The 15,020-nt window shown below is 44.3% G+C and overlaps 1 protein-coding gene across 3 annotated transcripts in view; it reads right to left on the bottom strand.

Annotated features, from left to right (window-relative positions):
* Window positions 1-5,689: 5,689 nt before the first annotated feature.
* The window catches only part of LOC118583798 (protein arginine N-methyltransferase 9), a 36,448-nt gene continuing 27,117 nt past the window's right edge, over window positions 5,690-15,020 (bottom strand). For 2 of the 3 annotated variants that reach the window (XM_036187501.1, XM_036187500.1), the window contains 3 exons: window positions 11,148-11,301; window positions 6,259-6,381; window positions 5,690-5,984 (listed from right to left, as the gene is read on the bottom strand). In XM_036187501.1, the coding sequence (XP_036043394.1) occupies window positions 5,769-5,984; window positions 6,259-6,381; window positions 11,148-11,301 (493 nt within the window). In that variant the 3' untranslated portion in view covers window positions 5,690-5,768. Of the gene's footprint in view, window positions 5,985-6,258; window positions 6,382-11,147; window positions 11,302-15,020 lie in introns of those variants that run through there. The other variant, XM_036187502.1, reaches the window with a different exon arrangement.

Genomic DNA, 15,020 nt, shown 5'->3' on the forward strand with positions numbered 1-15,020 from the left:
GTTCCCAATTCCACAATCAAAGAGACAGACCAGCCCTTTGGGGTCAAAAGAAGGATCCATTTATTTGTTGTCTGTCTCCAAGAAATGTGCCACCAGTATAAACAGATGGTACCATGAGCTGAGAGGATGGAAATGGTACTCCAAACAAATGGAACTATAAACAAGAGCCAGACACCAGAAGGTATAAGAAAAGTCATTTTATCGACTATTGGTGAAATTATTAAGGCCACTCCACATAGTTATAAGGAAGGTTTATTTTGTGGGGTAACTTACAAATGAAGGGATAGGTAGGTAGCAGGGTCTGGCAAAGGTATGGCACAGTCTGGGGTGTTCTCTGGAGAACTCTGCTCGGTCTACCTCCTGCGTCCAGCGTCCCAGAACCAAGCGACCTCCTCTCAATCCTGGGTCTTCCGCTTCCTCCTCTGCCCCACCTTGTGGGGGTGACCATTACTGAAGCCTCAATGGGGGTTAGAACTTCCAGGCCAATGCTGGGATGGCTATCCACTACAATCTATCAAGAGGACAATTCTAAACTTGTGTGCACCCATTTCATAAAACAAAAACTACTAGATGTAAAGTCAAAGGTTAGAGGGTGGAAAGATGGCTCCGTGGATCAAGTGCTTGTCACACAAGTAGCAGAATAGAGCACTGAACCCAGCACCCACATCCAAGCCAGACAGGTGTGGTGATTTTCTGTAATCCCCAACTCTGGAGAAGAGCCAGGATCCCCGAGGCAAACTGAGATGGAAAGAACTAGGTAGACATCAGAGAACAGCAGAAGGGACTGAGAGGAGCTAAGGATGAGAACAGAAAAGAAACTGTGTTGATAGAATTGACTGAGAAGAATAAAGTGAACGTACTAAAGAACTCCATGTGCTTAGATTCATTTGAGATCCCTTGGATTAGTATCCTTAGCTGCTTGTAGCATCTGTTCTGGTAGAAATCTCCTCAAGGCAGGCTCTTGAGTGGAATTCGGTATAATTCCAACACATAGTAGATGACTTCAATAACCCACTCTTACCAAGATAGGAAGGAAGACAGAGAGACAGAAAGAGAGGAGAAAGAGAAAGAAGAGAGAGGAGAGAGAAGAGAGGGGGAAGAGAGAGACAGAAAGAGGAGAGAGACAGAGAGAGGAAAGAGAGGGAGAGAGAGAGAGAGAGAGAGAGAGAGAGAGAGAGAGAGAGAGAGAAAGGAGAGGGGAGAAGGGAAGAGAGAGGAGATGGGGACAAAGAGGAGCAAGATCAAAAGTAGGGAAAGCACTTCAAGATGCAGACACGGGCCAGGACTTTCTGAAGAAAATTTCGGATCACTCAGGAAGTAATGCCAACAATTGAAAATGGGATCCCATAGCTGGGCAGTGGTGGTATACTGCCGTGGGATCTCTTTCTGGATGCTGCGAATGTGTGCTGCTCCCATTGGCTAACAAATAAAGCTGCACTGGCCTATGGCAGGGCAGGATGGAGCCAGGTGGGAAAATCCAAGAGAGACAGTGAAAGGAGAAAGGAGAGTGGGGGGAGACGCCAAACTATTATTCTAGGAACAACATGTAATAGGACCCAGGTAAAGCCACGAACACGTGGTGATAAATAGATTAATAGATATGGGTTGAGTTAAGTTATAAGAGCTAGCTAGTAAGAAGCCTGAGCCAAGCTGGGCGGTGGTGGTGCACGCCTTTAATCCCAGCACTCGGGAGGCAGAGGCAGGCGGATCTCTGTGAGTTCGAGGCCAGCCTGGTCTACAAAGCGAGTTCCAGGAAAGGTGCAAAGCTACACAGAGAAACCCTGTCTCGGGAAAAAATAAAAAATTTAAAAATTAAAAAAAAAATCCGGAGCCACAGGCCATATAATTTGCAATTAATATTAAGCCTCTGAATGATTATTTTATAAGCGGCTATGAGACCTGGTGTTAAGATCCTGTACATGCACAGCTCAGGGTCTTGCATCTTACGTCATCAGGAGGTACTGTTGACTACGTACCCACCTTAAAAAGCCGGATGCAGACCCCACGTGTACTACCCCCCCACCAGGCCTGGTTCCCCTCTCCCTCCCTCCCTTCCCCTCCTAATAAAGCTCTCTGTAACTCTGGTAGTCATGGCCAAGGATCGTTACTTTTCTGTTGGTAACCAGTGCCACCACCAGTGCCGTTTACCTATCATTTGGTGCCGTAACTCAGATAGGAAATTCTGCACACTCTGAGTCCAGGGCTGAGCATTCAGAAGCCTATACTAAGGAACTGTGACTGCCCACCACCACTGCCACCACAGGAATGTCCTCACTGCCGTGACTGCTGCCACTGAGCCTCCTTCCACCACACAAGCAATTGGTGAGTTATATTCTTCTAGCCTGACCTCCGGGGGGGGGGTGTGTCCTTGTGCTAAGCTGGCACCAACTCATCCTCTTTTGATGAGGTCAATACTGTCAGACCCCTGGGGGATCCACATGCTGCATACGCTCCCAGTCCTTACTCCTCTCTTGATGAAGATGGGAGTAACTTGTGCTGATTCATAGATTCTCCTCCTACCTTAGGGACGCCTGGAATTGGAGTCTGATCCTGGTTCGTTATTTTAATTTTTTATTTTTCTCTCTCGGCTGCAGCCATGAGACATAAAGGCAGATACCAGTAAATTTGGCCACATAATGGCTTCATGGGAATTAGCTTATGTAACTTCTGCCAGTGAACAGGCAAATGAAAAGAGTTACCTTATCCCCAAGTTTTCTACTGAAGCTCTGAAGTCCCTCCCCCTCCCCACTTCTGATTCTCTCTCTGCCACGTGCAACCACTTCTGTCTGTCTGACTTTTGCTCTCCGCTCTCTGGTACTGGGCTGACTTTAACTCACCTTAACTCCTCCTACTCATTCTCAAGCTGCCGTGAGAGGCACAGACAGGTCTAAAAGCAGGCTAGGATACAGGCAAATAAGTTTACATCAGTTCACACCCTGCCTCCTGGCAGGTCTTCCTAAAGCTGTCCCCAAGCCAGCAGACATAATAATAATAATAATAATAATAATAATAATAATAATAATAATAATGATGATATAATAATTCAAGACACAGAGTAAAATCCATTTGTTTTCCCCCAGAGCTCGCTGACATAGGATTAAAACTTAAGCATCTGGAGAGCAAGGCTCCTGACCCCACAGGCGGAAGTTTCAGCTGTGGCATTTAAGGTGTGCCAGGGGAGAGATGACAAAGCCCAAGAACAGACTTGCCAAGTGCTGGCACACACTGGCTTCCAAAAGCCGCTGGGTCCCTGTTTTAAGAGCAGAGGGAAAACGGCCATGTGGGTTAGTACGTGCCCTGCCAGGCCATCAATTGAGCCTTGTTCAGTGGGCCACCTAGAAAGACAACTGGCCAGCTGACTGCACCCAGGCACCAAGAGGCAGGGGGACAGACAAAGACCTCCAGCAGACCTAGGCTTGGCCACAGGCTTGTTCGCAGGGAACCCAGAATGCTGCATGGAAGTGATCCGTTTCTTTCCTTCTGGACACCAGAGCCACTGACTCTTGTTTCTCTATTGTCGGGGTAGGGAGGACAGCCTTACCCACCTCCCCAGACTTAATTGCACTTTCAGGGTAACTTAGTGGGAAAAGATTTTCCAGCTAAGACAGGAGCTTCCATGTCATTGCTCCCTCCATGGGCCTCACTCCAGACCTGTCAGCAGTGCTTCTCCTCCTCATGCACACAGACAGGGCCCTGACCTCTGCCTTGTCCCCAATTCCAAAGAAATAAGTTCTCATGCACACAAGCTTTTCTCTTCCCAGTTCCCTCTCCTAACTCACTGCTCAGCTAATGGTTCAGGACCACCACAGAACTGGAGTCCAGGGATCATCAAATAAGAAACTGTAACAGCTAAAAGTATTTACACCCCCAGACCCAAGGTGTCTGGGCTCTGCAAAAACAGACTTTAATATAACCATTTATTACTGTTAAACACAACAATTGATCACCTGTGTCTCCTGGATGCTAAACTAGGAGACAGGTGCCTTAAAATAATCTGTCTCTGATACAACTTAAAAACATGTTCCAACCTCTCTGTCTCTCTCATTAACACTAACCAATATAAGGAGAGTACAATGATCACTAATTTTCTCATGGCTGCTTCTTAACATGTTCAAATTTTTCCCAAGCTCCAGAAACCAGCTTAAATCCATCTGGACAGGTCAGATCTACTTCAGGTTTTTCCTGTCTCACCAGCATCCTATCAGACACAAAAGCGGCCAGAGTGCCAAGCCAAGAGGGATGGACAGTTCCAGGGCAGCAGGACAGCCCACCATCCCAGAACTCCTGTCTGCATCAAAAGGCCCCCTTCCCTATCCCCATTAAGAGCCAACCGACACCCACCAAGTCAGCTGGAAGCAGTTTTTTCTGAAAGAAACGATGCCTCTATTCCCATTCACTCACTTTTTATAATAAGCAAAAAGTCTAGAATGTTAAGATCCTGTACATGCGTAGCTTGGGGTCTTGCGTCTTATGTCATCAGGGGGGCGCTAGCGACTATGTACCCACCTTAAAAAGCCGGACACAGATCCACATGCTCTCTCTGTAACCTGCTCTCTGCTCTGCTTCTGCCATCTCTTCCTCCCCCCAGGCCTGACTCCCTCTCTCTAACCCCTCTTCCCCTCCTAATAAAGCTCTCTGTAACTCTGGTAGTCGTGGTCATGGATCATGACTTTTCCGCTGGTAACCAGCATCACCACCAGGGCCGTTTACCTATCACCTGAGCCGGGCAGGACCAGAGAAACTTATGGTTATAATGCACGCCTTTAATTCCAGCACTCGGGAGGCAGAGGAAGGTGAATCTCTGAGTTTGAGGCCAGCCAGGTCTACAGAGCGAGATCCAGGACAGGCTCCAAAGCTACACAGAGAAACCCTGTCTCGAAAAACAAACAAACAAAAAACGGGCTGGAGAGATGGCTCAGTGGTTAAGAGCACTGACTGCTCTTCCAGAGGTCCTGAGTTCAATTCCCAGCAACCACATGGTGGCTTACAACCATCTGTAATGAGATCTGGTGCCCTCTTCTGGCCTGCAGGGACACACGCAGACAGAATACTGTATACATAATAAATAAATAAATCTTTAAAAAAAAAACAAAAACAAAACAAAAGGCAGAGGGGAGGTAAATCCCATGATATTACAAAGTTTTGCAACAAGATTTTCAAAACAAAATTTAGAAAAATTCTGCTTTAGCATTTCTTTTAATGATCATTGGTGTTTTGACTGCACCATGGATGTCTGCATGAGGGTGTCAGATCCCCTGGAACTGAAGTTACAGACAGGTGTGAGCTGCCACATGGATGCTGGGAATTGAACCCTGGTCCTCTGAAAGAGAGCCAGTGTTGTTAACTGCTGAGCCACCCCTCCAGCCCCCGCTTTAGCATTTTTAAGCTTTTCTTTTTGCCTAAGTAGAGAAGGGAAAACGCCTCCTGAGGACATTTCCTCCTAAGACCTTCACTCTTTCAGAAGAAAGCTCTGGTTTACAACCACCCCAGTCTTCAGTAGAAGCCTACTTTTAGATGTTGCCCAGTTATTATAAGCCAAGATCTCAAAACCTTAAAAATCTGCTTAACTGACATGACAATGAGGCAGACACCTTTTAAATCCCTACAAAGTCCAACAAAATGGCTTCCTAATATAAAGAAACAGAAGACATACCCTTTTCTAGAGAGCAGGAACAAGGCTACACTTTAAGACTGTCACCATGTGCTTTATTAACCATTCTTGACCATGACAAGGATTTTACACACTCATTTCATGATTAGAGTCTTGCTCATTGCTTCACTGTGATGCTGACATTGCTTTTGTGATGCTCAACACTGAGCACAAGCTCCTCCCCAACTTGCACTGGGATGGGATTATCCAGGACCACGGCAGCTTGTTTCCAGTGGGAGGCTTCGCCTGAGGTGTCCAACCTGACTTCATCATCAAGGCACAAATGAAACCAAAATGGGACAGCGGTCACTCGTCCAGATCTACAAATGCGGACCTATGGAAATTGAATTTTGAACATTTCATCAAGGCAAGTAAGTCTTCTTTCTCTTTTTAATCAATCTGAATACAAAAACTAAAAATATATTGAATTACTCAAACTTAATAACTAGTCTTAGACACTAATATTTATTCAATCTATTTTTGCATGTTGTCTAGAAAAGAAGGTTGAAATCTTCAAAAGAAATGATGGACCATGTAAATATGGTGTCCTTCACTTATGGTAAATTGTTCTGAAAGTGACAAGTGTGATCATTTGTGGTTGTCCTTACCTTTACTTCTCTATTGGAAGTGTTCAAATACGGAGTCATCAGATCTAATCTTAAGAGTTCCACTGGCTGGCTTAAAGGGACACATGGCAATGAAGATAAATCCAGAAACACACGGATAGGCACCTGAAGAGAGAGGACACGCTGACTTTTATCATCTGTATTCGGGTCTGCTCTATTTGCAATTAGCTCCTTGTGACAGGACGCTTTTCATTGCCTCGTTTATTTTACGCATCAACCTAAGGCATGAATCCTCATGATCAGTTTTTCAGGATGAATGAACGAACAAGCCAAGGTTTAGGCTGGTTCAACACTTTGCTACGGTATGTTACCTACAGGTCTTTCTCCTTAATGAAAACACACTAAATTTTAAGTAGCTCAACAATTCCAGAAACATTTGTACCTAGAATATGTGAGCTAATAAGCAAATAATCTAACAGTAAGTATTAAAAGTATTAATGTGTTTGATCAGAGGCACCAAATTTAGCCAGGCACACACCCTTAATCCCAGCACTTGGGAGACAAGAGGCAAGGGTATCTTATGAGAGGCCAGCCTGGCCTACACAGTAAGTTCAGACCAACAAAAGCTACACAGTGAGATATTGCTTCAAACAAACAAACAGCAAGGGATGGACACAAACTCATCTGAACACATTCATCCTGAAAAAAACGAGGTCTTTCCTACAAGGGAAAGGTTCTCAAAACCTTGCCTGCAAGTTCAAGTTACTTAGGGTACACCCCATGCTAACCTGTGGTCAGGTCCAGGATTCTGAAGCTCTCAGAGTCCCCACACACAGCATCTCTGTCCCTCATACTTTCAAGCCCCTCCCTTGTTTGAAATGAAAAGACAGTGCTGCTTAGAAACTACTTTCCTGTCTGTGAAAGGTGGTGACTGGCCACAGATATATCAACCTCGCCCGAGCCCGCAATCATCCAACCTTTCATAAAAGCTCAGGGGCTCCACACCACTTCCAGTCTTCATTCTGCCTTTACTCCTGTTTGTGCCAGTGACTGAGGACCCGACACTCCCACTTCTCTCTGCCTGGGACTGAAATCCTCTCCGCTCTACTCACACTGTCTGTCCCCACTTGTGTTTCTCAGCCTAACCTCCTGGCCTCTCTCATCATCAATAATCTTTCAAGCTCTCTAAATTCAGGTCTCAACCCTTTTTGCGCACACCCCAATGTTCCATCTAGTCTTGTGGTTTTAAATACCATCTATATGATACTGACTGCTAAATTTACAAACTAGGCCTAGAGTTTCATTGATTCCTTACCCACCCCTCCTACAGACAAACACAGCTGATCACTCTGATGTTTCCCACATCAATAAATGGTAACTATCGTTCCTGGTCCTCTCTCATACTCCACACCCAATCTCTGAAACTCCAACTTTTGAAATATACGCAGGAGCACACATGGCTGCAGCTCCAGTCCAGCTCTCGTGGAATCACTACTTTGACTGTGTCTTCAGCTGGCTTCAAAGTGTTCTATTCCTAACAGTCACCAAAACCATCTTTACAAACCAAGTTGTTTCATCATGTCACTGGTCGGTCTTCTCTGATGACATCTAAGGATCCTTATTTGCTCCATGGGGTATGACCCACACCATATGCGGGATTTTCTTAATGGACAGTTATCCAGGGTTTAGAGTCATTTAATGCCACTTCTGGAATCAGAAATAGCATCCTAGATCCTGAGGGCAAGCAAGGTATCAGACTGTATGGTGTGAATGCTGGAGTTGGAGGTCTTGTGCTCTCTTTCTGCCATGGGACAGGCTGAATGAATCTGGGGTCCCCATATAGGCCGTGTTCCTGAAGGAAAGCAAGGATGAGTCTCAGGCTGGCACTTCTAGGACTCAGCAGCTCCAAAAACGTCTGGTGAACGGTCTTTTGCCCTTTAATCTTGCACTGAAAGGCAGAGACTATGGGCATACTGCTTTTTTAAGGAGCTGACAACACTGATTGGTGTGCCCATTGTAAGTTCCCACCATGTTTTGTTCTTGTTGACCTGAGTCAATCTACCACCCTCCTTCACAGTCAGAGGCAACAGAGAAGTTGAAAGGTTTCCTGTCCATAGCAGGCAAACCTGTGGTACACACTGCCTTCTTTGTGAAGACTATTAATTTCCCTGAAGAGCTCACACAGTTTAAGTTGTCTTCTCATTGGCTGTAGTAGAATAGTATTTTGCACAGATGTGGATTCTTTCTTGGGATCTCCCTGCTTGGCTGTCTATGTGAATGGCTAGAGTTAACTTGATGTCACCAGACCCATCATCTCTGGGTTAGCTGTCGACCTGCTGAATCGTTGGTCTTGGCTCCACCTGAAGGATATGGGGACCCCTCAAGGTTGATCATGCTGGCCATACTCTTAATCTCTTGTCCATGGAGAGGTCCTGTTCCCATCATACACCTCTGATTTATATTGAGATACCTGCTTTGCAGAGTTGGCAGCAATGTACATGGTGACAACAGATCAAACCTCCTGTGAAGGAAACATTCCTGACCCAATCTAATGTGGCCTATTGGACATATTAGGACTATAAGGCCTGTCACTGATGGAAGCATGACTCATTCTCCCTGGAGGGAATGTACCATCGGGTAGGATTTGAGGCCACCTGTATACTTGACTTGAGCACCCATGGGGGTTTCTACTTCGTTCTAGCATGCCAGCACTGGCCTGCCTGGATTTGCCTCCATAGCTGCCCATGGAATTCTGTATGAGTACACTCTTGCACATATGCACACACGTCACACAGGATAAAGGTGGAGATTTGAGGTAGATACTGGGTGTCTTCTTCACTTGCTCTTCCACCTTATTTTCAATAGAAGGCTAACGGAGGTGGAAATTGTCTGCCATGACAGACTGTGTTCTCTCAAACTGTGAGCCAAGGCAAACCCGTACTCTAGGTGCTTTTGTCAGGTACTTTAAAGTTGTAGAACTAGTAACTAAGACATGCACGTAATCTGGGAATGGTGACGTGTGTCTATAATTCTAGTCACTGGAAGACAAAACAGGTTATCCTTGGCATTGAGGCCTCTGGGCTACATTAGACCCTATGTAAAAAAAAACAAAAATAGTAAAACAGTGATGTAGTAGATGCTAAATAAACATTTGTTGAATAGTTTTTTTTTTTGTTTTTTTTTTTTTAACAATTTTTGTTTTTATTTTGAAGACAGGGTCTCCGGTAACCCAAATTGACCTTAAACTTTTATTTATTATGTATATAGTGTTCTGCCTGCATGTATACCTGCACACCAGAAGAGGGCATCAGATCTCATTACAGATGGTTGTGAGCCACCATGTGGTTACTGAAAATTGAACTCAGGACCTCTGGAAGAGCAGTCAGTGCTCTTAACCTCTGAGCCATCTCTCCAGCCCTGTTGAATAGTTTTTAATGCACTATATTCTTTGAACAACCACTGATTTTGTCTCATTGATTCAGTTATCTAGTAGTCAATCAATGTAAGAGAGGAGAAATGGGTAAACAGACAAAATATAAAACTGCCAAGACAGGCCACTGGTGGTGCATTCAGGAGGCAGAGGCAGAAGGATCTCTTTGAGTTTGAGGCCAGCCTGGTCTATGAAGTGAGTTCCAAGACATCCAGGGCTACACAGAGAAACCCTGTCTCAAAAATCAATCAATCTTCCAAGAAAGATTATGGAGTCTCTTTAGATAAGTGGTCATCAACTAAAGTGAGGCCATGGCATTAGGGCCAACTGTAGAGAGTTACATACAGTAGAGAAATACAGTAGGTGGGATGTAACCAAGGCAGGACCACCCAAGAACAACAGAGGATGGAGCGTACCATTTAAATTACATGAAAAATATACAGAGCACAAATCTAAACTGTTAAGGAGTGGGCAGCCATAGTTGGGAGACACAGTGAAAAGATAGCAGGACCAGTAGACTGTAGACTCTGCCAGAATTAAAGACTAACTGCTAGAGTTGGAAACAGGTGGGAGTTAAACAGAAAGATGGGGAATGGAAAGATAGGCCAACAGTTAAGAGCACTTACTGCTCTAGCAGATGCCCTGTGTTCAGTTCCCAGAACCCTCATGGTGGCTCACAACCACCTATGACTAGTTCCAGTAGATCTGATCCCTCTTTAGACTCCATGAGCAATGCACACACAACACACACATGCATACAAATGCTTATATATTAAAATAAGTAAATAATTCTTTTTTAAAATTGTGGGGGAAGGACCTATGGAGGCAGGTGCTAGTAAAGCTTGCCCCGAGTTAAAGTGTAGAGGGTGGAACCCAAGTTGTTTACAAAAAAAAAAATATGATTGGAGCTTCAGGTCAAGAAAGATGGTGTTCACAGACAACACTGTAAATACTGTAGACTAGGCATGTTATTGGATAACCTTCAAGCTGATTGACCCAATGGGGCATCTGCCCCTCCCCTGCTGGTCTTGTTTTCTTTATGCTTTAAAAAGAGCTTGTTGTTTTTAAATAAATGAGTCTTTGCCTGACTTGGCTCTCTACTGGATCTGATTGTCTCCCAGGAAAAAGGGAGGCTGGGGCTAGGCGAGCAGCACACTTACTTCTCCTTGGTTCCAGGTCTCCCTTCTCAGGGGACCTAAGTTCCCGGTGGGGCAGGACCCCACATAAAATTATAACAGAAAGATAAATGGTGGCATTTTGGGACCATATGCAGAAGCAGCTTAAACATCTCTATCTTGTGATAAGTGATTCAGAGGAAAATCTATAAACTTTAGTCAGTATTCATGACAAAAGTTTTTGGTTATTCTAACCCTCAGGTTGATTTTTCCCTTACTCTAGGAAACTGCCTTTCTAATCCAGCAAACCCACTAAGTACAAACTCAAGAGACAAAGATGATGGGAGTCAGCAACAGCTTGGCTGAAGAGTTCTCTAGACACTTACCTGAAACTGGTTAATAAAAGGCGCTATGTTTAACCCAAGAGTGTGCTCTGTTCCTTGAACAGCACTCTCTTCTACCAGTGTCTGTGAATCCACGAGCATCCCGAACATTAACACATACTGGGGGAAGATCTTGCCTCCAGACTGCAACAAACACCTGAAGAAGGGTAAATCATTGTAAAGCCTTTTTATTCCCTACAGTTTACAGATAAGAAGTAAGAATCGTAAATTAGTGAAGTGTAGATGATATATAGTCTAGTGGACTTTGTCATTATTGACTAGTAGTTCAAAATTTAAACCACTAGAAATAATTGCTCAAGAAGTCAAATTTGGACCAACTACGGTAATAAGTCCTTAGTTACAGAACACAAACATTAATGAGAAACCACCTATATGGAAATCAAAATGATACAAAATCCAGCACTTTTAGCCAGGCAGTGGTGATGCACACCTTTATTTCTGGTCCTCAGGAGACAGAACTGGTGGACCTCTGAGTTAGAGGCCAGCCTGATCTACAGAGTGAGTTTCAGGACAGCCAGGGCTACACAGAGAAACCCTGTCTTGAAAAAACAATAAACAAACATAAATAATGAATCCAATGCTTTTTGAGCACTCATATAATATGTGGGAAATTCTATATATGACTTAATGAATAGGCTACCATCAGAACACAAGTGCATTAAAAACACTTCAGACTGCTTTATGACTATGTATAAGATGTATATGAAACATGAATAACTTCATGGGTGGACTTAAGCTTGCTCCACAAGCTTGTGTGTGAAGAACTGTGACACTGAAGGTCTCACATGTCACACTACACATGGCTTAGTACATGAGGGCACAGAGTCAATGGTAAGTTCTCTGAACTATTCCATAACTTCTCTGAAATGATTCACTATAAAGGATTAAGCTCTCCAAATGCAAATATATACATAAACTGAAATACTGTAGAAAGGAAAGCAAGACAAAAGTTAACAAAACCCTTTCTCATGCAACTGCACTCAAGGCTGCCACACTCCGTTCACCTTCATTCTCCCGTGAACCCCACAAAAATGGATTAACAATACTGCTTATGGTTATTTAAAAGTACCTTGTTAAGTAGGCTGGACCTGGATAAAGAATTATGAGCAAAAAATAAGTGACTAGTGGGAAACTGGCATTTCCCACGTGTGGGGTACCAGGTGCTCCTGTAACAAGGATTTGGAAGCTATGAAGGCAGAATCGTTCCTACACGAGTTAGGGGCACTTAAACTACGGTGGAGTCTTGTTTCTCAGACCTGAGCCATAAAGAAGAAGCAGAAACAGAAGACAATGTAAGGTCTTAAGACCAGTGAGACTATTCCTCATCTGTCACATTTTCAAATATCGAATCTTGTCTTTACTGAGTATTCTGGGATGTCTTCTACTTGAACTTCCAGAGCAGGGACTACACAGAGGTGGGCACTGATCACCTCAAGTATCTTTCACAGTAAATTTTACACCCAAAATTACAGACAGGCCATCTGGCCAGTTTGTACATATCTAAGAAATAATGTGCATAAATGTTTCAATGTTTGTTTGCTAAATAAGTTACCTAAATAGATCATTAAGATTTAGGGGCTGAGGAGACAATTCAGTGGATAAGGAACCTGCAGTCCAAATTCGAGGACCAGAGCTTAGATCCATAGCACACAGGTAAAACAACAGCCTGCCTATTATCCCAGCACTCACTGAGGAGGTAGGGGTGGGATCCTCGGCACAAGTTCAAAACCTTAGACTAACCAAATAAGCAAGTTGACAAAGTGAAGAGCAAATGAGGAAGACACTCAACACAGAAGAGCAGGAAAGAGTGAAGCAGTCAGGGTAGCATCCATTCTTAGGTTGAAGCATGTACACAGGACTTACTCTAGGCTCATACGACCATGTGCTTACACAGTGAGTAGAGGGACAGCCTGGTTCAAGGTCATCACTTATCCTTACCTGTCTTATTGCCCTTATATCTAGGTGTCTGTGACTTGCTGATCCTGTGCTCTCCTATGCTGTTCCTGACCACTTGTCTGGGTTTGAGGGAAAATCAGTAGTCAATCTCAATTAGTGACATTACTATCTCTTAACAAAGTGACACAGCTCTCAACAAAACTCTTCCTATTAGCTTGTGAGCTGCTAATGAGAAGTTTATTTACTTGTTAACTTTCTACCCATTTACTTTAACTTTCCAAAACTTGATGCTCAAGGGAAGTTCTAAGAATGATAACAGTGCACACTACCTTGTTATTTAGCTGTTCTTAAATGACTCATTTAGCAGGCACTGACATCGTATTAAGTTTCTCTCTGTGGCGCCGGGGATAACAGAGCAAGCTTTCCACCACTGAACCATACCTCCAGCCCATAAACTTGACTTTTACCTTAACAAGTGCTTTCCCTTATTTATTAAAACTTCTCACACCAAACTGGAAGGAGGGCTTCTCTAAAACACAGCCAATTAATTAATTCTCCAATGTCAGCTGAGTATCTTAGGATTCCAGTCCATTCTAACACTATCATATGAGTGAAAGGGTTCAGTTCTACGTGACTGCCCCATTTCAGATGCCAATCCTACACCCCACACCCATTGATATACATGTGGTATTCACAACTCCCTCTTTGAGGGAAGCATCTGATAATTTGCTAATGTGACTCACAGAACTAAAAACAAAAAACCATATTACCTCTATGTACTGGCTAACTACAAAGGACAGAACTCAGAAATGGGAAGCTGGAGAGATGGCTCAGCTGTTAGGGGCATTTGTTGGTCTTGCAAAGGACCCCAATTCAATTCCCTGCACCCATGTGGTGGTTCACAACCATCTGTTAATTCCAGTTCCAGGGGATCCAACGTCATCTTCTGATCTCTCCAGGTACCAGGCACACATGTGGTACACATACATACATGTAGGCAAAACACACTTAAAATAAACACATCTAAAAAAGTTTGAAAGACACTGGGCGGCGGCGGTTAATCCCAGCACTCGGGAAGCAGAGCCAAGTGGATCTCTGTGAGTTCAAGGCCAGCCTGGTCTACAGAGCAAGATCCAGGACAGGCACCAAAGCTACACAGAGAAACCCTGTCTCGAAAAACCAAAACAAACAAACAAAAGTGGAAAGACAAACAAACCCGTTCAGAAATGGCCAACAGAAGACATACATGGGGCAATGGTGATTTATACTAACTCTATATTTGACCTTGTCTTGGCTTTGGTGTTGCTGCTTTCTTTGTTTTGGGTACAAAGCTCCTAAACACAGGAGTCTTCTCACAGTCAAGGGAACAGGAAGAGTATCTTCTGGATACCAAGGCCACGCCAGGGGCTAGGGACTCCTGGAGTCTCGGGTTGTTCTCAGGAAGAAGGAGTGACTACAGGGTCGGGCCTTGACTGACGCACTTCACCGCCTGGCCTCGGAGCCAGGCTGAATCATCACTAATACCCAGTGATGCTCATAACACATGGAGCCCCCAAACCCAAAGGGACAGCACTGACAGACTCAGTGCAGCTCAGCATGTCCAGGAAGACCATGGACACTCTGCACCTCCCCATGTGCTGCACCCTCTGCAGCTCTCCTGGTTCCTCATCTGCATCCTCTAGAATAAGTAGGTTAATCTAAGCCAAGCATCTTCCTAAGTCCTAGGAGCTGCTACAGCAAATTCATCCAAATGTGCAGAGGGTTTTATAAACTGAGGGGACCTTCAACTTGTACCTAGTGGTTTAAGACAGATGACACCTACAAGATGCACTGACTTCTGAAGTTGTAGCTGTCCTGTAGGTTCTGCCTACCTGCAGATAGCAGGACCAGAACTGAACTGAATTAACCAACACCCAGTTAGTGTCTGCTGGGGAGCGAACTGCCTGGTCCAGTGTAGGG

This window comes from Onychomys torridus, chromosome 5 (assembly GCF_903995425.1).
Source record: "Onychomys torridus chromosome 5, mOncTor1.1, whole genome shotgun sequence".
In the NCBI taxonomy this organism is placed as follows: Eukaryota; Metazoa; Chordata; class Mammalia; order Rodentia; family Cricetidae; genus Onychomys; species Onychomys torridus.